Source organism: Sciurus vulgaris (genome assembly GCF_902686455.1).
Source record: "Sciurus vulgaris genome assembly, chromosome: X".
NCBI lineage: Eukaryota > Metazoa > Chordata > Mammalia > Rodentia > Sciuridae > Sciurus > Sciurus vulgaris.
Genome location: NC_136471.1, coordinates 3,612,647 through 3,636,620, shown reverse-complemented (window position 1 = coordinate 3,636,620; position 23,974 = coordinate 3,612,647). Strand labels below are relative to the sequence as shown.

At 45.9% G+C, this 23,974-nt stretch overlaps 1 protein-coding gene across 1 annotated transcript; it reads left to right on the top strand.

Moving 5' to 3' along the window:
- Positions 1–1,295: 1,295 nt before the first annotated feature.
- CNGA2 (cyclic nucleotide gated channel subunit alpha 2) lies at positions 1,296–6,986 on the top strand (the record flags this gene model as incomplete). Its single annotated transcript, XM_079123658.1, has 6 exons — positions 1,296–1,399; positions 1,594–1,686; positions 2,286–2,456; positions 3,534–3,641; positions 5,141–5,247; positions 5,584–6,986. The coding sequence occupies 6 exons, from the start codon at positions 1,296–1,298 to the stop codon at positions 6,984–6,986; spliced, it is 1,986 nt and encodes a 661-aa protein (XP_078979784.1).
- Positions 6,987–23,974: the final 16,988 nt, after the last annotated feature.

Here is a 23,974-nt window from a genome sequence, read left to right as displayed (position 1 = left end):
CTGGAAGAGAATCTGATTTACAGGTGAAGGTATTAATTTCAATTTTACCTATGTTGGGTTTGAGGGTTTGAGTTGTCTCAAAGGAGATGTTCAGCAAACAGCTGGAGATGTGGGTTGAAAGCTTGGAAGGGACTCTTGGCCTGGGAACTTGATCAGAGACTTGAAGCCCTGGGACTAGACAAGGTTTATTGAAGAGTTGGGAATCAACAGACTGTCAGTTAGGTGAGGCAGAAGATAGCCAGGCAGTCAGGGGAAGGGGTGTCCTATTTGTGGCAGGGAGTGCACAGGATAAATGGAGAATAATCTGTTTTGGTGACAGCAGCATAGTGATGTACCCCAGAGCGGGCCTGGTCCTGTGTTCCAGCTCCTCTTGGTCTTTAAACTTGGGCTTTAACATCACCTTTTTCTAGGAGGCCAGCCCTGAAACTGTTCAGTGTAAGTGACCCTGCCTTTGTTTGCATTGCCTGGAACTTTCTGTCTCCACGGTCTGCTGTCTCCAGGGTACAAATAGGGATGTGTAGAGGCTGGTTCCTTTCCCTCAGGTCCCTCATTAGTATGGTGCTGCCAGAGTCCCACAGAGAGCACCAGGCGAGCATCTCTGAGGCTACTTGACGTGCCTACCATTGCCATGGTGACAGGTTCAGAAGCTGGAACAAGTTGCTGGGGGGGTAGTGATGGTGGACTCCTGGAACAGCTTTGGGGCTGTGAATCTAGCAGTTGGGGCCTTGGGAAATCTGGGCGATGTGATGACCATTCCTGTTCACATCTGGTGTGGCACACTGACCAGCCCCAACATGGGACAGCTGTTCTGAGGATTTCCCACTCCAGCCTCCCTGACTCTATGGCAAGAAATACTGTGGGACACAAACTCAAGTCTCTCTTCTGATGGTCCCATACTGGGCTGCTCCTATCAGTTTATTTTTTAAATGCCTCTTCCTCTGCTCAACCCACCAGTGGTGGAGAAAACCTTAGTACTTCCAAGTCCTGCTGTGGCAGTGTGGAGCAGTGGGACTCAGCATTGCTGTAGTGCCAGACTCCAAGGTTCAAGAAAATGACTGTAGTTCTCCACATGATATGTCATTTAAAATGAAAACAGTGCTAAACTACAAAATGTGGTTTTCTTTCCTTTGCCCTAGTGAATTTATTGACACATGAATTAGCAAAGCCAGCTGGGTCCTGCTTCTATTCTTGCCCTACTCACCTCTAGCTCTCCTGCTCCATATGGGTATGAGAGTCCTCTGTGACCTTCCTTGGTCATGTCCCTGGTAGGTGAGAGCCCTGGTTGTACATGGAGAATGACTGAAAAATCGAATGGTGTGAAGAGCTCCACGGCCAATAACCACCATGAACCCCCTGCCATCAAGGCCAATGGCAAAGATGACTGCAGAACGAGCAGCAGGTGAGTCTGCTGAGGCTGGGTGGTTTCAGGGACGACCCAGAGGCTGCTACTTCCTCTCATGACTGCTCCATTGTTGTTGTAGAGCAAGCTATCTTTGTGTTCTTAAGGGAACATAGGAGTTCTAGGCATGTGCTAGGAAGCAAGACAAGTCACACCCAGAGAACCCTGGGTCAACTCTGTTGCTTTCTCTATAGGCCACAGTCTGCGGCTGATGATGATACCTCCTCAGAACTGCAGAGGCTGGCAGAGATGGACACCCCACGACGGGGGAGGGGTGGCTTCCGAAGGTGATTCCCCCACACTAACCTGCTGCTCCCCCTTTTCTGTCCATGGGGCCTGTCAGGGTGACTACAATGGCCCTCCTTCTCTTAACCCCTCTAGGCCTTCTATAAGACACTAGAGACTTGAGCAACCCCAAAACTCCTGTGAGACAAGATGGGAGCAGCCACAGGAGGCTTCCCTTCACACTTGTCTCAACTTTGGGAGGAGGAATCTGTCACTGAAGAGGGGCCTAGGTAGAGGGCCCTGAGGTCACCACCCAAGACTAGTAGGCTCTATAGGGAAATCAGGAAGCCTGAGGCAACTTCTATCCTGACTTATTCTGACCTTAACACAACCTCCATCTTGCATTGAAGACCTGCTGTTTATTCTTTACGATCAACTGAGATGGCACTTTCTATAGGAAATCTTCCTAGGATACCCTTCCCCACAGGATGCATTTGAATTGTACTTGAACCCAAGACCCTGCCCTCAATGCTGGCCTATATCCCAGTTCTTAGCACACAGGAAATCATGGCCTGCCCTGTTTCCAGGTTTCCCTGTTCATCTCCTATAACCCCCCCCCCCCATTTCACTCAGGCTCATGCTCTCTCTCCCTCACCTCTAGGATCGCCCGGCTGGTGGGGGTCATCAGAGATTGGGCCAACAGGAATTTCCGCGAGGAGGAAGCAAGGCCTGATTCATTCCTCGAGCGCTTTCGTGGGCCTGAGCTCCAGACTGTGACAACACAGCAGGGGGATGGCAAAGGCGACAAGGACGACGAGGGAAAGGGCACCAAGTACATCTGTCCAGCCTGTGGGGCTCAAAGGGCTCCTACACACGCAACTGGAGAGCTCAATAGGGTTTCTAATGCCACTGCAGACCAGGGGCTATGCCAAACTCTGTCTAAAAAGGGAAAGGACTGGACATAAATGGCCTGCTGGGCTTTTAACTCCAGAACATTTCCATTGTCCTTACAGCCTCTCCAACAGCCAGTGGTCTACTTGCTGTGGGAACATCTAATGTCTTTTTTCACCTTAGCTGCCCCCCATCAAATGTCTTCTCACTGCTCATAAAGTGAATGTGGGCAGGGAGAGTGCTCTCCTCAGGGGTATAACACCTCCAGCCCCACTTCCAGCAGCTGGTAAATGCTGAGGAAGATACAAGAAGGGAGTGTTGCTGAGGGCCACCCCAGCTCCACTCTGGGCAAGGAAGTGTGTCTTGGAAAAGACCATGCAGGACCCTGATGGGGAAGGCTCTGATGACTGAGCAGAAGAGAGCGAGAGGGTAGAGAAGGCAGAGATGGAGGGTCTGTTCTTAGAGGAAGTAGTCAGTCACTGTGGATGTCTGGCCAAGCTGACATTCCCCACCTCTGGTCAATGACGGAAAAGGGCTCTTGCCAAAATGTGGCATGGCATCTGGAAAAGTGATTTGGAGGCTGTGGGCTGGGGACCAAAATGGAAGATTGGGGTGGGCAGGGAGCATGTGGTGCTCACTTGCCTGGAGTTTCTCTCTTTTCCTGGTAGGGAAGTGAGAAGAGGTCTAAGCTTGCATTACCAACTTGTGGTTATCCTTCCCCAGGCCCTTATGTCCATCTCTACTGAAAACTTTGCCTCTTCACATGCCCTCTGGGCAAGGGGCCTCTAGAGAGCATGGGAGCCAATGGGCCAGTCTATGATCAGAAAGGGGAGTGTCCCTCACCTGTCAGACGGCCCAGGTTTTGGGTCCCTGTAAAATGGGACCTTAAGTCAATCTACCCCTCACTCCACACATTCACTGAAGCAGTGCTTCTTGGGGTCCTTAGGCCTCCAGGAGATGGGGTGCTGCCACCTTGGGGGACCTGGTCCCCAAGTCTGACCTCTGTTTATTTCCTTAGGAAGAAATTTGAACTATTTGTCTTGGACCCAGCTGGGGACTGGTATTACCGCTGGCTGTTTGTCATTGCCATGCCTGTCCTGTACAACTGGTGCCTGCTGGTGGCCAGGTGAGTAGGGAGGGATCTGGGAGACAGTGGCCAAAATTACATGGGCCCTGGGATTCAGAGCAAACAGGTCCCAGGCCGTTCCAGCTTAAGACAGAGGTCATGCCAAGCCAACATTCCTTCTACATTCTCTGGCTGCCAATAGCACTTCTATCTACATTGATAGCCCATGTTCCTTCAGAGGGAGTCTTAAAGGTGTTAGCCCCACCTTCTTCTCTTCCTGGAACACCTGCGGTATCTACCACACTTGTAACAAATGTGGTTCTTAGTAACTGGGATTTGGTGATACTACTCCCTCCTCAAAAATGTTTCAATAGCTCCCCATTGCCCACAGGACAAATTTTAATTCCTAAGAATGGCCTTCAAGAACTTCTGGACATGGCCTTCTTGATCCCTGACAGAATTCCTCACTCCTATCTGCTCTCACATCAGTCCTTCAGAAAGAATTTGACTGAACACTTATTGGGTGCCAGGCTACAGGCTCAGTGATGGGGATAATGTGGTGAGCAAGACAGGCATGCTCTCTCTCCCCTGGAACTCTTAGCTTACTGGGGGACAGGCAGTAATTGCCAACATGAAACAAAAGAAATGACCAAGATGACTCCAGGGACTGGTGGTAGAGAGTTGCTAGAGAAATGGCAGTCAGAGTGGACCTCTCTGGGCAGGTGAGACCATAGCTGAGACCTCCTTGGTGGGAGGCAGTAAGCTGTTAGATACCGATCTTGGCAGAGGGAGCATTCTGTGAAGATGGAACGAGTGCAAAGCCCTCATCTTGGGATGGCGTAGTGTGGGTGAAGGCATAACGATGGCAGGGACTGGTGATTCTGCAGGCTTCGTGGGACAGGGGCTGGAATTTGATTCTAAATATGACTACTAGTACACTCTCCAGATCACCATCCTGAACTCTATCCCCTAGTCTTCCCTATCCACAGGCCCTTTCCTAGGCTCCACCCCCTCTATCACCAAGTTCTGTTAATTTGCCCTACAGAGCTCCAAACTTCCTCCATTCCCACTGCTTCTAGCCTAAACCTAGCTAACCTGGGCTGACCCACGCTTGACTGGCCAGTGTTCTCTGTTGGGTGCTCAGTACGTGCATGTTAAAGTGATGAAGATGGAATCTATTCAGCTGTGCACTGTGGTTTGTTCTTCCAATGACATATTCATTCATTCAACTCACACCATTGAGCACTTGAATCCTGGTGCCCCAGGCTAGGCATGGGGTTGGCAGTGATGATGGAAGTCTCTCTTCTGAAGCTCACACTGTAATGGGTGAGGTAGGCAATTAATGGTCAATGGTGATGCATATGCAGTTACGTCCTTGTAATGACAAGGGTTGGGGTAGAAGCCACTTGCCAATAAGTATCTCCTTGGCACCAGGCTGACTGAGGCTCATCAGTGTCCCTTGTGGCCCTCTCAAGCCTTGCACAAAAAGGCATTCAGCTTGGGGCTTCCGGGGGATCTTAACTGACTTTGAGGGTGAAGCGAAGCTTGTTCTTCCATAGATCCTGCTTCAGTGACCTACAGAGAGGTTACTTCCTGGTGTGGCTGGTGCTGGACTACTTCTCAGATTTGGTTTACATTGTAGACCTCTTCATCCGATTGCGCACAGGTGAGTAAGCATCTGGGAAGCCACAGCTGGCAGTATGACCCCTAAGTCCAAAGACCTGAGTCCAAAATTTCAAGAAATCTATTAGACATGTTGTTGGGCTCAAATGCTTGACTTGAACTCTGGTAGGTGATTGATCCTTTTCAAACCTCATGGTCTCACATGCTTCCAGAAGTTTGGATCAGGGGGTGCTATCTTGGGGTCCTTCTGGTCAGCTTACCATGTGAGCTATATCCCTCCTTGGAATGGAGGGCTAAGAGACTAGTTTGCTTATCTTTATCCTATAGGGAGGGACAGGCCTGAGGGAAGAGGTGACATACTGGCTTGTATGTCTGTTAGGTTTCCTAGAGCAGGGACTGCTGGTCAAAGATCCCAAGAAACTGCGAGACAACTACATCCACACCCTACAGTTCAAGCTGGATGTGGCTTCCATCATCCCTACAGACCTGATCTATTTTGTGGTGGGCATCCACAGTCCTGAGCTGCGCTTTAACCGCCTGCTACACTTTGCCCGTATGTTTGAGTTCTTTGATCGCACTGAGACTCGCACCAGCTATCCCAACATCTTCCGTATCAGCAACCTGGTGCTCTATATCTTGGTCATCATCCACTGGAATGCTTGCATCTACTATGCCATCTCTAAGTCCATTGGCTTTGGGGTTGACACCTGGGTTTACCCCAACATCACTGACCCTGAATATGGCTACCTGGCTAGGGAATACATCTACTGTCTTTACTGGTCCACGCTGACCCTCACAACCATTGGGGAGACACCGCCCCCTGTAAAAGATGAGGAGTACCTATTTGTCATCTTTGACTTCCTGATTGGTGTCCTCATCTTTGCCACCATTGTGGGAAATGTGGGATCCATGATCTCCAACATGAATGCCACCAGGGCAGAGTTCCAGGCCAAGATCGATGCTGTCAAACACTACATGCAGTTCCGCAAGGTCAGCAAGGAGATGGAAGCCAAGGTTATCAAATGGTTTGACTACCTGTGGACCAATAAGAAGACGGTGGATGAGCGGGAGGTTCTCAAGAATCTGCCAGCCAAGCTCAGGGCTGAGATAGCCATCAATGTCCACCTTTCCACACTCAAGAAAGTACGCATCTTCCAGGATTGTGAGGCTGGCCTGCTGGTGGAGCTGGTACTGAAGCTTCGTCCCCAGGTCTTCAGTCCTGGGGATTACATTTGCCGTAAGGGGGACATTGGCAAGGAGATGTACATCATCAAGGAAGGCAAGTTGGCGGTGGTGGCTGATGATGGTGTGACTCAGTATGCTCTACTCTCTGCTGGGAGCTGCTTTGGAGAGATCAGTATCCTTAACATTAAGGGCAGCAAAATGGGCAATCGGCGTACGGCCAATATCCGCAGCCTGGGCTACTCAGATCTTTTCTGCTTGTCCAAGGATGATCTCATGGAAGCTGTGACTGAGTACCCTGACGCCAAGAAAGTTTTGGAGGAGAGAGGTCGGGAGATCCTGATGAAGGAGGGACTGCTGGATGAGAACGAGGTGGCAGCCAGCATGGAGGTGGATGTGCAGGAAAAGCTAGAGCAACTGGAAACCAACATGGAGACCTTGTACACTCGCTTTGCCCGCCTGCTGGCTGAGTACACCGGGGCCCAGCAGAAGCTCAAGCAACGCATCACAGTTCTGGAGACCAAGATGAAACAAAATGAGGAGGATTACCTGTCAGATGGCATCAACAGTCCGGAGCCAGCTGCTGCTGAGCAGTCATAAGGAGTGGGAACCTCATGGCCTCCACAGCCTTGCCTTGACCCCGGGAACTAGAAGAGCAGTATAGATTTCCAGATTCATATGCATTACATCTCTTGTCCTTCTAAATTCTCCCTAAAGCTTCTTTGAGGTTTATGTTTTCAGTCTAAACATACAGGGGTACCCCTCTGAGTGTAGCTAACAGCCAAGCCTGTGGACAGTAGAGACCATGTCTGTTGGGTTCCAGGAGCTTCAGCCTACCCAAGTCTGAGAGGGGAAGAGAGGAGCAGCTGAACTGTCTTTTAGGGGTCTGTCCTGGGACTCCTGGACAATGATCTGTTCTGAAGAAGCCCATCCGAAGAATGGTGTGCACTCTGCTGCCCTTTTACCCCTCTCTAGCTCCTTTGTGTGTAGCCACTGTGCTCTGTTGATTGGCCTATCTGTCAGCCAAGAGTGGCATCTCTGCAGTCCTCTCTGGATGCTCCTAGTCTCTGGTCCATTCTAGGAAAGGGAGTGAGGAGCGAGGCCACTGACAATCATTCAGTGGGCAATGCCACCTGGAGAAGGAGGTCGCTGGCAGCTCTGGTCATTGCCCCTCAACTCAGAACATTTCCAAAGAGGACTTGAAGGCTGGTGGTGGGAGGGATACTCTAAATTCATATGTGCTTTAGCAACACTTAAAGTTAATAAACTCCTTTCAACTACTTGTGGTTATTGCTCAGCTCTGCTCACCACATTCTTTTCCTCTCCCTCCCTTTTCCTCACATTTCTGTGCTGTTGCCCAGAGTCCTTCTGCCTGGCATGCCCACTGCAATCCTCCCCTGCCTGCAACCCCTACTGGTCCTTTAGGACTCAGGTTGAGTACCTGGAGAACCCCCTTGTCTGCACCTACTCCCCTGCCAGCTTCTGCAGGCCCCCACACTGCTCAAGAGCCTCTCTGCCCTTGTGTGACTGGTTTCAATGGATGGGGTTTCCCCTCCAGACTACGGGCCCTTTGAGAGCAAGGCCAAGACAGTCTCCCTCACTGCCATCTGCAGCCTCACTGACATAACTGGCATGGAGAAGACATTCTGGGATGCTTATTCACTGGAGTAGTGAGTGAACATGTGAGTGAGTGCGAATGAATGCATGAGCACAACTAACCCCAACTACTGTTTTTCTATCTGCCAGCACCTGTATTTTGAGAGAAACATTGGTTTTACCTGGGTAGCTGGGGAGGATCTTCTGGAGGAGCAGAATCTGGTATTAGTAGATTTCAGCAGCCTGAGGGACACATACTGATTAGTGAGCAAGAAGATCTAGTCATGGACTCTCTTGTTTTCATGTCCATGCACAACATTCACACCTTCATTTATTGTGATAAAATGTACACAAATTTAATCATCCTGATCATTTTTACATTCAGTAGTGTCAGTTAGATTCACATTGTCATGAAATCAATCTCCAGAACTTTTTCAACTTGCAAACTATCTTTGTACCCATTAAACAACTCCTTACTCCTCCCTCTCCCAGCTACTGGTACCCACCATTCTACTATCTGACTCTATCAATTTAATTACTGTAGGGAACATATATGTGCAATCATACAGTATTTGCCCTTCATGTCTGGCTTGTTTCAATTAGCATAATATCTTCAAGTTTCATGCATGCTGTAATACATGTCAGAACTTCCTTTTTTTTAAAGGTGTAAATAGGCCATTATTTAGTTATATGTGGTACAGAGAATCAAATGCAGTGCCTCACACATGCCAGGCAAGTGCTCCACCACTGAGTCACAGCCCCAGTCCCAGAACTTCCTTTTATTATAAGAGTGAATATTATTCCACTGTACAGATATGCCACATTTTGTGTATTCATTCATGTGTTGATGACTACTTGGGTTGTTTTCACCATTTGGATATTTGAATAGTCTTGCTATGAACATGGGTGTACAAATATTTCTTTGAGACCCCATTTTCAGTTTTTTTATATATCAAACCAGAAGTGTAGTTACTGGATCATATGATAATTTTATTAATAATTTTTTGGGGAACTTCCATGCCATTTTCCACAGCGTCTTTCCCATCAACAACACACAATTTTTCCAATTTCTCCATACCTTCACCAACATTTCTTATGTTTTTATTATGGACTATAGTCATCCTAATCTGTGTGACTGTATTAATTGTGGTTTTGGCTTGAATTTAATGAGTTGTGATTTTGAGCATATTCTCACATGCTTGTCGGTCAATTGTGTGTTTTCTTTGAAGAAATGTCTATTCAAATTGACATTGGCCGTTTTTAATTGAGTTGTCAAGTTGGAGGAGATCTTTATACATTATAGATATTATCCTTTTATCAGATATGATTTGAAAATATTTCTCCTTTCCAATGGCTGCCTTTTACTCTGTTGTGTTGTATGATGAATAGAAGTTTCTAATTTGGTCACAGTCCAATTTGTCTAGTTTTTTCTTGTTTCCTGTGCTTTTGGTGTCACTACTCATTTTTATATGAATTCATTCTTCTAGTCAGAATTCTTTGAAATTTAGTGTAATTTCTTGGCCTCTTTCCTAGCTTACAGTAATAAGTCTTACCAGGGGCAATCTCACCTGGAGGGATTTGTAATATTACCCAGACCCAGGTCCTGATCCCTGCGGGTGGCAGCAACAGGAAGATGGTATTCATGATGGGACAGTCCTCTGTGCTATACCCTTTGGGCATTGGCATGGAAGTAAAGACTCCTAAGCCCCTCCACCTCAAGAGAGGCCCAGTCAACAAGAGGAATCCTTGGAAACCCAGCCAGCTGCCTGCCAAGGTGCTTATTGCTAGGGTTCACTAAAGGAGTTCAGTTTTCACCAAGTGCTGAAATCTGGACAAAATGTCATTTTTGCAGGACTAACATGGCACCAGGGACCAGAAAATTGAAAATATTTACCTTAGTTTTAGCCAGAGTTCTGAAACATTTCTCCCTGGAGCCTGGTTCACCAGGAGCCCAGCCCCAATAGGTGCTTACCTTCCAGCCTCCATCATGAGGTGAATACTGAGTCTTGAAGCTGGTCTTTGCTTGTGTCCCTACAGCAAAACCTATGACCCCTCTGGGTCACATGGGGAGCCTACTGGTTCAATACCTATACCTTAGGTTTTGGCTTCCCACTCCCCAGCTTCCCTTTCCCCAGATATTCTTGGGCACAATCTCCCACAACTTTTTGTCGTGTCTCAAATGTCTGTTTTCTCTTAAGTTTGTGTGAGAGACTGTGTGTGTCTGTGTGTGTACACAGACACAGACACACACACACACACACACACACACACACAAACACGCATGTAGTGTTCGTGCATCTTTGTGAACGTGACATGATTGTCTTCTGAGCACCTGGACATCAGCTTAGACAGACAATGTCTGTTTCTGACCAACCCCCACCCACCCCCTCTCTGTTGTTCTCTCTGCAAAAGTGTGACTCTTTCCTGTCTGTGGCTGGTTGACGCCCCCGCCTCTCTCCTGTAACTGGCTGTAATATAAGAAGTGAAGTACATTTTCCATTATGCGCTGTATTTATTCAGCACAGCCTGATGTTCCCTGCTCTTAATTAAAAAATGTTTAAATTGGAATGTTTTTTATTTTCCTCTGAAAATACTCACTGAAGGTAAATTGCCCTATTTGTATATGGTCATCAATTTGCTTTTCTCCGCACTGGTGACCTTCTGTACAAAACAAAAGCCCTGGTTCCGCCCACCACTCCCCCATGCCAGCCTAGCTTGAGTCCAAGCCTCAGCAATATTTATCTATTCTTTGGTCTGGATCTTAAAACTAGTCTGACCACTCATTCCTCCTTTGGAGGGAGGCCAAGGCATGCGTACCCCTCCCCCCCCATATCCAGGAAACAAGAAGTCCTTAAGGCACAGACAAGAAGGAACCCGGCCACCAGAGGGCGCATGGACCTCAGAAAAGTGGGTAGGGTGGACTCCTCTGCGAACTGCCCCCCATCCATGAAGAGTGGACTGAGCAGGGCCTGTGGGGGTGGTTAGGTTCCTGCTCTCCAGGGTTTTGCAGATCCGTTGGGCCAGTCCCTCTCCTACAATGCAGCACTGTAGTTCCTTCGAATTCCCTCAGATTTTCCTGGGTTTCAAAGCCAACTGCCCAGTCCAAGCCTGTGCATGCTAGGTACGCAGACACTGCTGGAGGTAGGGAAACAGAAAATGCCAAAGTTGTATTGAAAGGGGACCTGGACACTAAGGTTTTCATTATTTTAATGTGTATTCAGAAAATACACACTGGTAGTCCTCAAAACTCTTGATTGCTATGGATAGCATTGCTTAGCAGCCAGCTTAAGAAAAAAGTCAACCTACTTAAGATTGATTTAAAGAAAATGATGTAAATAATTGTTCCAATGATGCATGAAAGTAGTAGCCAAATGGTAGTGTATTTCCAAATGTCTCCTTCCTACCACTCTGGTATTTCCAAGTTAACATTAGCCTAACTCATCTCTTAATTGCTCCTCTCCCTAACATCGTTTTCTTCTTGGTAATGCCACACCTGTCCTAGTTGCTCAGACCTAACCCACGGAAGCCTCTTCCCTTTATCTGCCGTATCCAATCAGTGAGGAAGCACCATATGCTTAACTTCGAAGGTATAGTCAGAACCCATGCACCTTTCCCACCTCCACCCTTATGCCCTGGCCCAGTCCACCACTGACTCTCTCCTTGGACAGCTGCAGTCACCTCCAGAGCGGTAGCCTGGCTCCAGTCTTTGTTCCCCCTTGCAAATTAGTCTCCACTTGGCCACCAGAGTGTTTAAAACACAAGAATCATATTCTACCACTCCCCAGTTTAATACCTTCTGGTGTTTTTCTATTATTCTTTTTTTTTTCCCCTGTGGTGCTGGGGATCGAACCCAGGGCCTTGTGCTTGCAAGGCGAGCACTCTACCAACTGAGCTATATCCCCAGTCCTTTTCTATTATTCTTTTGATAAAATCCAAACTCATGCCTGTGGTCCCAAGGTCTTGCTCAATGGAAACTGCTATGTCACTGTTTCTTTCATCATGCTTTTCTCGAGTTCAGACACTCCAGGCTCCCTTTAATTTCTTGCATACACAAATTTTTTCTTTTCCTGGTAGCCTCAGAGTTGTTGTCCCTCTGTCCTGAGTTTTCTTCCTCTGTATCTTGCTGTGTCTGACTCCTGGTCTTCAGAATATCCTCTTCATGCTGTGTTACCTCCTCTTTCATTTTGATTCCCCTTATAAGCACCGATCACCCTCTCTAGTCTCAAAAAAAAATTAGGTTGCATCCACATCTCACATCAGTGCTTGTTCTCATGGCCCCAGGTGTGCCTCAGCTGTCCATGACTCTTTGGTATTCCATAACCCACCAGGAGCCAGCCCACAGGAAACTCAGCTTATTCCTGGTTCTTTCCCCAAAGTTCTAGCCTGCAACATGCCTCTCATCCTTCAAATTCACCTCTAATATCACCTCTTCCCTGAAGTTTCCTTTGATCTTCTACAAGCAGGTGTATAGTTCTGTCCCACCATCATCTTTATTTGTGGCTATTGCCTCCCCCCCTTGTCGGGGGACAGGTCTGTGTGATTGATTTTGCCCAGCTGTGGCAATACTTGCAGGGGGAGGCTGTGTGTGTGTGTGTGTGTGTGTGTGTGTGTGTGTGTGTGTGTTTGTGTATGTGGTCTCTAGAGGGCTCTGCTGAAGGCAGAGCTTCTCAACCTGAACAGGAAGCTGGGGTAGGCAGGCATGGGGTGCCATCTGGTCCCAGCAGGAGGAATGGTGTGTCATACTAGCTGTGGGTTCAATTGCAGGTCACCTTCCCCCTGGCAGGGACTGAGCTGCCAAATACTAAGTGATTTCGCTTCTCTCTGAGGCAGACATTTCCCTGGAAGGACAATCTAGCCTTGATTTAGGGCTCAACACCAAGCCAGCTATAGCTAGGCCCAGTGGGGAAGAAAATGAAGATGCATTTCTAGATAAAAGGTTTGCTAAGCATGGGTCCAAAAGGGGCTTGGCACTGTGACTGGGACTAGGGCCATGCTTATGGAGGGCCTGGTAGGGGCCACATAATCTAAGCTGGGTCCTGCTGCATATACATTTGCTGGGGACTTGGAAATTTTGATTCCTGGAAACCTAGAGCATAGCACAGTACAGAAGTTGGGGAAGGGGATATTATCTTTATATTCAGTGAAACCACCTTGTCTTTGATTCCTCTCAACTTGGTAAGACCCTGCTCCTTTCCAGCACTTTCAACCTACTGTATATTCACATGAATCAAACTAGGCAGTGCTCTGAGGGGTGTCTGAGCAAGCTGCTATTTTGCTCCCCATGGACATATTTGTCCCTGAGAACCTAATGTTTGCCCAGGATCTTGAAGTGTGCAGAGTCGTTGACTGGGCAAAAAGGACAGGGTACTGGGCCCAGGAAGCCAACTGAGCAAGGGTGTTGAAGAGCAAGGATGGAGTGCGTAAGGAGCCCAATTCCTTCTTGGGTTTCACATATCCTGGAATTAACTTGTCCTCACTGGTTGAACTGAACAAATTGCTTTCCCTTATGGGATCAGTTCCCCACTTATTTTAAGTAAGGTGGTTTCTCAGGGCCCTTTCCAACCCTCCTGGGGGCAGGAGGAGAATAGATTTGTCTTATCTCCACTCATCCCCTTATATCACGCAAGTTTGTTGAAGTGCTAACTTCCAGCAAGGCCCTTGGAGTTGCCAGTTTCTATGGATCAATGTTTTTAATTAGATGGGTTTTCTTGTTTCTCCTTTATTGGATTGAGTAAGCAAATTAAATTGGGCAATTTGTTGTTAGGTCATTTAAATGCCAACTCAATTTCATAGCCTGGGTTTGTGCCACATCCAGGTCCTTCCAACTTCTTCCCGGAGTGATGGAATCAGAGGCTAGTCAGAGGAATAGGCGTCCCTGGGAACCATGAGCAGCCTTCTGGTTCTTGATGGTCTAAGTGCCTAGGGCACAGCCCAACTCTTATATCTGGTCGATGATTGCAAGGCGAGTGATTAGAGGGGCTTTAGGACTTCAGTAACATTTGAACCATGGTGAGATTATTCCAACACCTAGAATTTTCTATGAATAAGGGACTGCCTTGTATTTGCAGCTTCTTTTTTCTGACCTGTTTAATGGGCACTACCTCTGGCAACTCTTCTGATCTGACGTTCTGGTATATTCTGGCTCTGAAGAGGTGGGAACTGCTCCAGTGTCACCAAGATTCAACTGGTTTGTCCAGTGCTGTAAGGGGCACAGTTTGTGGGACTAAGGTCTTGGGAGACCAAGGAGGTGGAGTGGGAAGAGGGTCGGGGTGGGTGGATGCCAGCAGCAGCCTGGCACAGGGTCTGGCCTACTGTGGTTGGCAAACTGCCTCAGGCTGAAGACAGCTCTCTCTGATGCTGTTCCGCCTGCAGGCTCAGAACACGATGGGGGCGCTCGTGCGCCATGAGTGGAGTTGACCCTCCAGTCTTTTCAAACCCTTGCCCACCCTCCCAGATGCAGGAGCTCTTTTTTGTGACCTGAACTTCAGGGAGGGGAGCACTCTAAGACCCTCAGGTGAAGAGGAATTTGAGAAGGGAAGCCGTGGGCCCAGGACATGGAAGGAGGGAGCTCGCTGGGTGTCTTCCCCAGATCTCCCTATTCCCACATCTTCCGTGGAGCGTGGCACCTTGCCCCCTTCTCTCACTGACAGAGACTCTGGACACGTGCTAACAGCGCATTGCCATGCTGCAGAGCTGTGGTTGAAGCCGATCTTTTTCTTAACTAAGAAAAGGGAAGAGGGGCGTAAGCTATGAGACATTCACCTGTGGGAGTAGTACTGGGAGTAGGTAAGGGCTGGGGATTCTAGGCCGCCTTCCTGGCTTCTGGGTTCACAAGTGCGAGCAGGCAGATCGATCTGTAGACAGGCTGCCCAGACCTGTTGGATTCAGAAAGGCAGTGACAAGATATGACAGACTTACAGGGACAATAGCTGGAGGGCTCCAGCAGGGGCTGGGACAGGCATTCCGGGCACTGGGCTTGGTAAATAGCATTAACAAGGCGACAACCTGAGCAGGCAAATTGGGAATGCAGACAGGGCTCTGTGACTGCGCTGGCTGTCTGCCTGTGACTCACCTCTGCAGATCGATTTCATCTCTGAGCACTAGGATATGCAAAGTGCTAGAAAGAGCAGCTGAGCTGGAGGCCCCTCTCAAAGCAGTGGAACAGTTTGGGGTGCACCTCCTCATGCCAGGCCCCATAAGCCATGGCCCATGTCTCCTCCTCTTGGCCCCTTTTTTACAAAGACTGGGGTTCCCTTCACTGATTTTAAAAAGGTCCCCTGATTCTGGAGTGTCCAGAGGTCATGTTATCTCTTGTCTTGTCTCTATTCAGTGCCTGGCTCAGAGTTGACACTAATATATATTTGCTGAAAGAATGAGGAGCCCGGTGAGGTTCTTGATTTTCTTTAACCTGTGCAGATGTGTCTGTGTTTCCTACTATGCTTATAGAACACACACACAACTGTTTAGGGAACAAACATGTGTCCATGACAGCAGCGGGTTCAGGAAATAAACCAGTTCTATGCAGATGTGAGCCAGTGGGCAGGTAAGGGAAGAAAGAGTCTGGGAAGAGGTACCTGGCCTGCAAAGAGTCCCAGGAACACAGCTCATTTTTGGCAGGCATGGTCTTGCTCTTCTTTTTCTGTTCTCACCATGTGGAATAGAAAACAGTTTTTCTTGGCCCCAAAACAAGGCAGTAAAGGTAATGACTGTCTAAATGTGCTGAGGACTGAGAGTCTCTACTATAGGACAGCTTCACGTAATGTCTGCGGAAAGGTACCATTGAAAGAGTGATTGCAAATGTTGGTAACCACTAGTATGTGACCACAATGTTGCTCCTAGGCTCCAAGCTCACAGCAGTAGTCTCCAGCTGAGGAACCACAGGCCATGGTTTCTGGAGGGATTTTTACCCAGTTGCAGAGAATATCACAGCCAGATGGAATAAGCACTGATTAGTGACATTTGAGGATTTGATTTGGAGCCGTCTATTTTCAAATCTTGCTATGTATTGAATCATTTCTGAATGGCATGAAACTCTTATTTGCTGGTTAATATACTGTCTGTTATTTTAAGACCAAATATTTCAAAGTGACCATAAGCAGATCTAGGAAGATCTGGGGCTTTGGTCTAGTGGGCCTGCAAAGCCACACTTGGAAATACACGTGGATTTTCCCTCTGCTACCAAAGGAGTAGGCACTCTGGGGAGTGGCCAGGTGGGAGATCTTTGCCACATACACACTTTGGTTCTGGGGCTTCAATGTGGGCCTGGGACTGAGGGATTTGGATGAAAAGTAAGACTGTGACCTGTTCTGAGTAGAGAAAGAAAGGAGGGAGGAATGACCACAAGGAGGTGAAAAGAAAGGAAATGAGGGAGATAAGGGAGAAAGGGAGGAAGGAAAGAAGGGGGGAAGGGAGACATCTGGGCTCTCATCTTGATGACACATGGTCACAGAATGATGACAGATGGAAAAGCTTATCTGCTTCTCAAGCCAGGCCAATGTTTGCTACAAACCTGGTAGCAGATCACTGGGGCCCTGTGCCCTATGCTGAGAACTATGAGATCCCTATTGGAAACATGTGCTACAGGGACTCTGTCTGCAGAGTGAGGCTAGCTATTAAAAGTTGAGTACTTTTCTAGTCAGAGAACCATGATAGACTTTTCTGGTAAAGGAAACAATATGCATGAAGTATGAGGTAAGAAACAAGTTTCTGGTGTATTCAGCAGAGTGGCAAGAGCTTTGCAGGGCTGAAGGGAGAAGAAAATGGAAAGGTAGTTGCCCGATTACGCAAACCCACTCTTTTGGTTTATATATGAGGTGTCCCCTAAAAGCTCATGTGTGAGATAATGCAAGAAGGCTTAGAGGTGACATGATTGGGTTAGGGGACCCTGAACGTGATCAGTGCATTGCTGAATGGACTAACTGGGTATTAACTGAAAGCACGTAGTATGTGACTGGAGGAGGTAGATCACTGAGAGTATGCCTCTGAGGTTTCTCTTTTGTCCCTGGGGAGCAGAGCTCTCTCTCTGCTTCATGGTGACATATGGTGATTTCCTCCACCACACTCTTCCACCATGATGTTCTGCGTCACCTTGGACCCAGGCAACAGAGTCAGCCATCCTATGGACTTAGACCTCTGAAACCATGAACCAAATTAACTTTTCCTCCTCTAGTTGTTCTTGTCAGGTCCTTTGGTCAGAGCAGTGAAAAAGCTGACTGAAACATCCATGAAAGCCAAGTTGGTTCACTTACATTCTCTTAGGTTGTCATTTGCAATGTTTGAAAGCAGAGGAGACACAGAGTAAGATCTTTGTTTTAATGCTATTATTTATCTTTGGTTAGCAACATGGGCAAAGAGGAGGGGAGAGGTGAGAAGGTTTCCTATGAAGACAGGCGTCTGTTTCACGGGCTCTGTTAGATAAAAACGCCCACAGAGGTTGTGTGTGATGACCTGGTTTGTAAAGGGACAAAATGCATATGTGTTGGAATGTTCATAGTACTAACTCTAGCCACGACCATGAACCATGACTGAAGGTGTTAACTTGAACAATAAGACCTTGGGGAGGACTGCCTACTAAGCATCCTGAGACCAATCAGCATGAACTGGCCTCCATGCAAAGAAAGAGCTACTAGTAGCTCCTCCACAGAAAAGAAATGCCCTGATGCTACCCACCAACTTGTCCTACAGCCTGAAAATATCCTACCCTTGCCAGAGCTGGCCCATCTGTAGTCATCTCTGGGCAGAGAGAGAATAAAGGCCCCTGGGCATGCAGCCTGGCAGTTGCATGGACAGGACCCTACACATTTGTGCTGCCAACCTGGGACTCTGGGAAGAAGCAAGCTTTGAGTAGCCATCCGTGCCTGAGTAACGGGCTCTAAACTCACCCCACCCACACACTGCATGACTCTCAGTTGTTTTAATTTGACATCAGGAGGAATGATCGAATTTTTTGCAAGCCCTGGGAAAGAGGGGAAGGACTGCAATATTGCCTCCTCAAAATCCCAAGTCACTGAAATGGAAATTGGCTGCCATGTCAGGAAGGAATAAAGGAGAGAAAATTGCCTCGTGAGCAATTCAGCTTGCTCATAAATATCCCCAATAATCCTTCACACAGAGCAGTACTTTGTCGGGCACTGGGTTCTTTCTCATCTATCAAGCATTCGATCCTCACAATTGGATCTGTGAGTTAAACAGGGCCAGAACTAGCTTCCCGGGGAGGCATGGGCAGACATAGGACTGGCAACCAGGCCTCCAGCCCTCAGTCCTGGGCACTGTTTGTCTATGACAGGTTTGCTTGGGGTCAGACCCAAGAGGTCCTTGTACTACAGAGGAGGAGTTGGCCTCAAGGGCTAGTAGACTAGAGTCAGGTACGCCATGAGGAGGGTTGAGAGGACCAGACTGTGCTCTGAGGAGTCCTGACTGGTCAGCCATTCTCCTTCTTTCCTTGTTTCTATTTATATTGAGATAAAATCCACATAGCACGAAACTTCCCATTTCATCCATTTTAAAATAAACATTTCAATGGCATTTAATATATTGAAAATGTTCTATAACCATCACCACTGTCTAATTCTATAACATTTCTGTCACTCCAAAAGGAAACCGTGTCCCCATTAAGCAGTCATTTCCCCTTTTCTCTTCATTAAGAAAAGCATGCCACTAAAACTTATTTGTGGACTTCGGGTGTAGAGTTGAATTAACTCCACCCCTCACTTCAGGGCTGGCCAGCAGCCTCACTCACTGTATTTATAAAGCCTCTCCCTCATTCGATTTTTTTTTCTCCCCATTTATCCCAGGTCTCCACACCTTTCCACTCCCTCCATGAGCACCCACTTTAATGCGTTGGAGATGAATCCCTGAATATGTATGTGTTCTTATAAAATAGAGTGTTGTTTTGGGTATGTGTCTTTAATTTGCATAAATGTTATTGTGCTATAAATCTTGTTCTGTTTCTTACTTAAAAAAAAAAGAAATCAGCACTGTAATTTTGAGATCAGTCTTTGTTACACATACATCTACTTACTTCAAACTGCTACTTAGTTTTCTATTTAGCTTCACCATTCTGCTGGGGATGGAGGGAAGGGGACCTCTGAAGTAAACTACTTATTCAAATTCTTGCTTAATTTAGACTCCTGTCTTCTTGCTAACTAACCCCTTCTTATTTTTAAACATAAAAAAAGTCTTCACCTGTTATTCATCATTTTACTTTTTATGTTAGAATTTTGTGAACAGAAATTCATCATTTTGGTTGGATTTATCAATCCTTATGATTTGAAGGTTTTAGATTCGGCCTGGTACTTGTTCTTTTCAAGTTCACACACCTGTTTTTTAATATATTTTATCTCAATGTCCTTGTTTTTACCTTTTGTGTTTGGGCTTTGAGTTCCTAAGAAATCAGTTTATGTATAGTGCAATATGGGCATCTAGCCACTTTTCTTGGCATTATTTATTCAAAAATACTTCCTTTATTGATTGAATTCTGATTCCAACATATATATGTGCATGTATGTATTATATGTATCTGTATATATGTATATATATGCATATGTGTGTATATATACTATTACTCTGTTTATTATTTTCCTTTGGGATCATTTCCCCCCTCACCAGTACATACTATATTTTTTAAATAACTGTAGGTTTCTATTACAACTTCATATCTGGTATGACAAGTCTTCCTCTTTGCTCTTCTTCTATATGAATTGACAGCTATTTTAAGGCCTTTATTCTTTTTTATTTATTTTCACTTCATTTATTCTTTTTAGTAATACATGATGGCAGGTTACACCCTGCTATTATCACAAAATCATGCACATAACCCACTCTAATTCGGCTCCCAGCACTCCCAGGCCCCTCCCCCTGTGCCCCTCCCTCCGGTCCACTGACCACTCAATTCATTTACAGTTTACAATTTTTAAAAAAATTAGTGTCCTATGGACACACTTGATGGTAGGACCCACTGTGTCACTTATGTGTATATACATATGAGAGCTGGGTCAGATTCATTCCATTGTTCTTCCCTTTTCCCATTCCTCCTTTCTCCTCCTCAATCCCCTTTGCCTACCCTAATGATATTTCATCTATTTTGATGAAATTCCCTCTTTCTTTTTTCCTTTCTCTCCCTCTTTGTTTGTTTTATTCCCCCCCCCGCCATTATTTTTTATTTGCATGTTATATTTGACTTTTTTGGAACTGGCTTATTTCACTTAGCACAATATTCTCTAGTTCCACCCATTTATCTGCAAATGCCATAATTTCATTCTTCTTTAAGACTGAATAATGTTCCATTGTGTACATGTACCACATTTTCTTTATCCATTCATCTGTTGAAGGGCACCTAGGTTGGATCTGTAGCTTGGCTATTGTGAATTGTGCTACTATAAACACTGATATGGCTTTATCACTGTAGTATGCTGATTTTAGATCATTTAGATATATACCAAAGAGTAGAATAGCTGGGTCATATGGTGATTCCATTCCTTGTTTTCTGAGGAATTGCCATACTGCTTTCCAGAATGTTAACAATAATTTACAGTCCCACAAACAATGTATGAGTGCACCTTTTCTCCCACATCCTTACCAAAACTTATTATTATTTGTATTCTTGATAACCGTAAGGCCTTTATTTCTTTGATGTTATCTTCTTAATTACTATATTCAGAAGCTCATGACATTGGCATTGAGTTGGAAGCAGAAAAACCCTTCTTTTGCTCAGACCCAGAGCAGAGAGCTACACCTTCTGTGTCAGTTTCATCAACTGAGTTTGCCCTCTACGGCTTCCTGCTCCTTGTGAAGGTTGTGTCTTACATAGTTTCCTCAGGGGATCTGAGGACCAATGGGGCTATGACCCATGGAGTGTTTTTTGTTTAATGTGCTCAGGTTTTTCCATTCTGTGCTCTGTGTACTGAATCAAGCATGTATTATTTTAGAAAAATCTGACCTGGGCCAGACCAAAGGGGCCCCTTATAATATCCAAAATGGAATTTCCAAACCAGAGGCGCAAATTCTCTGGCCATGAGCCTGGGGCTATTATTCAGAGGGTGGAAGGGCTTACTGGTGGGTCTGACCACAGAGGAACATTGCTTAAAGACTCCCAGGTCAGGCCAAGAGAAGGTGATGTTGAGGAAAATTGGCCATTATAGATCAAAGGAATACTGGAATTGATTACTGAGGGTCTGTTCTACTCAAAAGATTCCATGATTCAGAAAGGAGTGTTGGCTAAGATGCCTAGTATGACTAATCTTTGTAGCATGGAAGCTTTGTCTTGTCATTACAAACACTTCACTTCATCATTAACATATATTAAGCATTTTCTAGCTGCCAGTTTCCATGCTGAGCTCTGAAGGGAGGGAGGGAGATCAGGAACAAATCACAAATGGCTTCAACTCTGGAGATATATAGAGCTCTCAGTTCTATATATCTAGTGAAAATTTCTAATGGGACACAATCACCAGAGTTTTGGCCACCCTGATTTGTCAGGGATTATCATCTGGCATGTTTACTATTGTACACCCAGGGTCTGGTGCTCACTTACTATCTGTTAATGAAAACTCTTTAATGTTCCTATCCTGTGTGCCTGTGATCAATTGCCATTTTAATGTGTCAACTTGGCCAGGCCATAGTTCCAAATATTCAATCAAGCAGGTGTCTATGTGTTGTTGTGAATGTAGTTTGTAGCTGTGGTTAACATCTACAGTCAGTTGAATTTTAAGTAAACGAGATCATCCTGGATAATGTGGGTGGGCCTCAACCAGTCTGTTGAGGTTTCCCTGAGGAAGAAGAAATTTCACCTGTGAGTAAAGCATCTGCTCCTGTCTTAGAGGCTCCAACTTGCCCTTCCTAAAGGCTTGTTCTATGGATTTTGGACTCTCCTAGACAGCCCCATAATTAAGTCAATTCTTCACAATAAAAGTACTATCTCTGTATCATCTTACTATATAAAGGATTCCACCAAAGAAATAGAACCTGTATGTGTGTTTGTGTGTGCGTGTGTGTGTGTGTGTGTGTGTGTGTGTGTGTGTGTGTGTGCAAGTCTCCTGGGCCTACATCTTGACCCCACCCCAGTGCCCAAGGTTCTCAACCATTTAGCACTGCTTATGCTGGCTGCTGAGCTCTGCTGTTTCCCCCAACACCTCATGAACCTGCTGAGGGTAGGGACACAGTTGCTTTCATATCTGTAACCCCAGGACCCAGCAGGACTTTACACTGAGTGGTCCTCCTAAACACTTGTTGGATTGACGAATGTACAGAGGCTGGGAATCTGAGGGAAAGGTGTCATGGTGATCTCTCCCTAGGTCAGCTCATCTACTTTCCAGCTCCATTCCAGACCTCTCCTCAGGCAAATTGCTTACTTCTGGCATTCCATTATCTCACTTAAACATGTGAAGTATTGTTGTCATCTACTTTATAGGGTTTGAGCAGGGGTGAAGTAATATACAAGGATAGGGACTAGAACATAGTGTGCCTTCTACTGCACTTAAGACTGTTAGCTAATGTGGCAGTATTCCATTCTAATTGCCTCAAAAAGAAAAAAAGAAACTCAAGACCTTCTCCCTTGGATTCTGCACTCAGTAAATACCTGTACTGTTCACATCTCTTTCATTTCCCACTATAGTTTGCATTATATTAACTCTAACTCTTTTTTATTTTTTTTAAATTTTATTTGTTCTACTTAGTTCTACATGACAGCTGAATGCATTTACACATTTTGATAGATTATACATAAATAGATTGTAATTTCTCATTTTTCTGTTTGGACATATTGCATGATCACATGGGTTATGTACTTGAGGTGATAATGTCTGTTTCACTCTACTATCCTTCCTACCCCAAACCCCTTCCCTTCCCTTCACTCCTCTCTAACTAATCTAAAGTCTATTCTTCCCTATCCCCATTTTTTAAATTATTTTTGTTTGTTCTTTTAGTATACATGGCAATAGGCATTTGACATATTATATATACATGGAGATATTTTGACATATTGTACATGCATGGAGTATAACTGATTCTAATTAGGATTCCATTCTTGTGGTCTACATGATGTGGAGTTTCACTGGTCATGTCAACTCTAATTCTTGAATGTCTCTTTTACCCATATTTACTGCCACAACCCTAGTCCTAGCCACTGCCATCTCTCACTGGGTGACTGCAATAGTCTTCTAAATTGTCTGCTGCCTCAGTTCGTGCTCCTTCCTCCAAGTCTATCTCCTATACAGGAGCCAGGGGGATCTTTACAAAACTTGTAACTCCTGCTCAGAACATTCTAGTAGCTTCCATTTTATGATGAATAAAATGTCAACTCTGTCAGCATGCCTTCAAACTCTACCCTCCTTCTGACTTCATCTTTCACCTCTCTCCTTTCTTCCTGTGCTGTATTCTTGCTCTACTCACTCCCTTCTCCTTCCAGAACCATACACACTCCCTCCTTCTGCAAGACTGAAACCTCATTAATCCTTCCTTTTTATGTTTCAGTTACAACCTACATCTGCATAACAAAGGCTTTCCTAACCTCCCAGACTAGGTCAAATTCTCCCTTACATGGCTCATAGCCCAGATGCCATTATACAATTATTGGTGTTGCTTCCCTGATTAATCGAAGCGCCCAGCTCCCAGAGTCTGCCCTGTTCAAAACCATGCCTCTAATAGCTAGGGAAGTATCTGGCACAGAGTAGATGCTCAACAAATAGTTGTTAAATGGCTGAATCATTGAGGACACTTTGAAATTTGGCTTAGGAAATAAGCAGGCTTTAAAAAATACACAATGTTGGTGGTTGGGTGGTATAGGAAGAAAAGAGATTCAAGGTGAAAAAACAACACGAGCAAAGGGACAAAGACATGGAAACAGATGGCATGTTGAGGAAACGGTGAGGATCCTGGAATTGAAAAAAAAAAAGAACGCAGGAAGGAGGTAGAGATGAAGTGCAGAGGAGGCCTGGGGCAATCAGCTGAAAGGCTTTGTTTAATTTGTAGGGCAATGCAGAGTGAAGGAACAGATT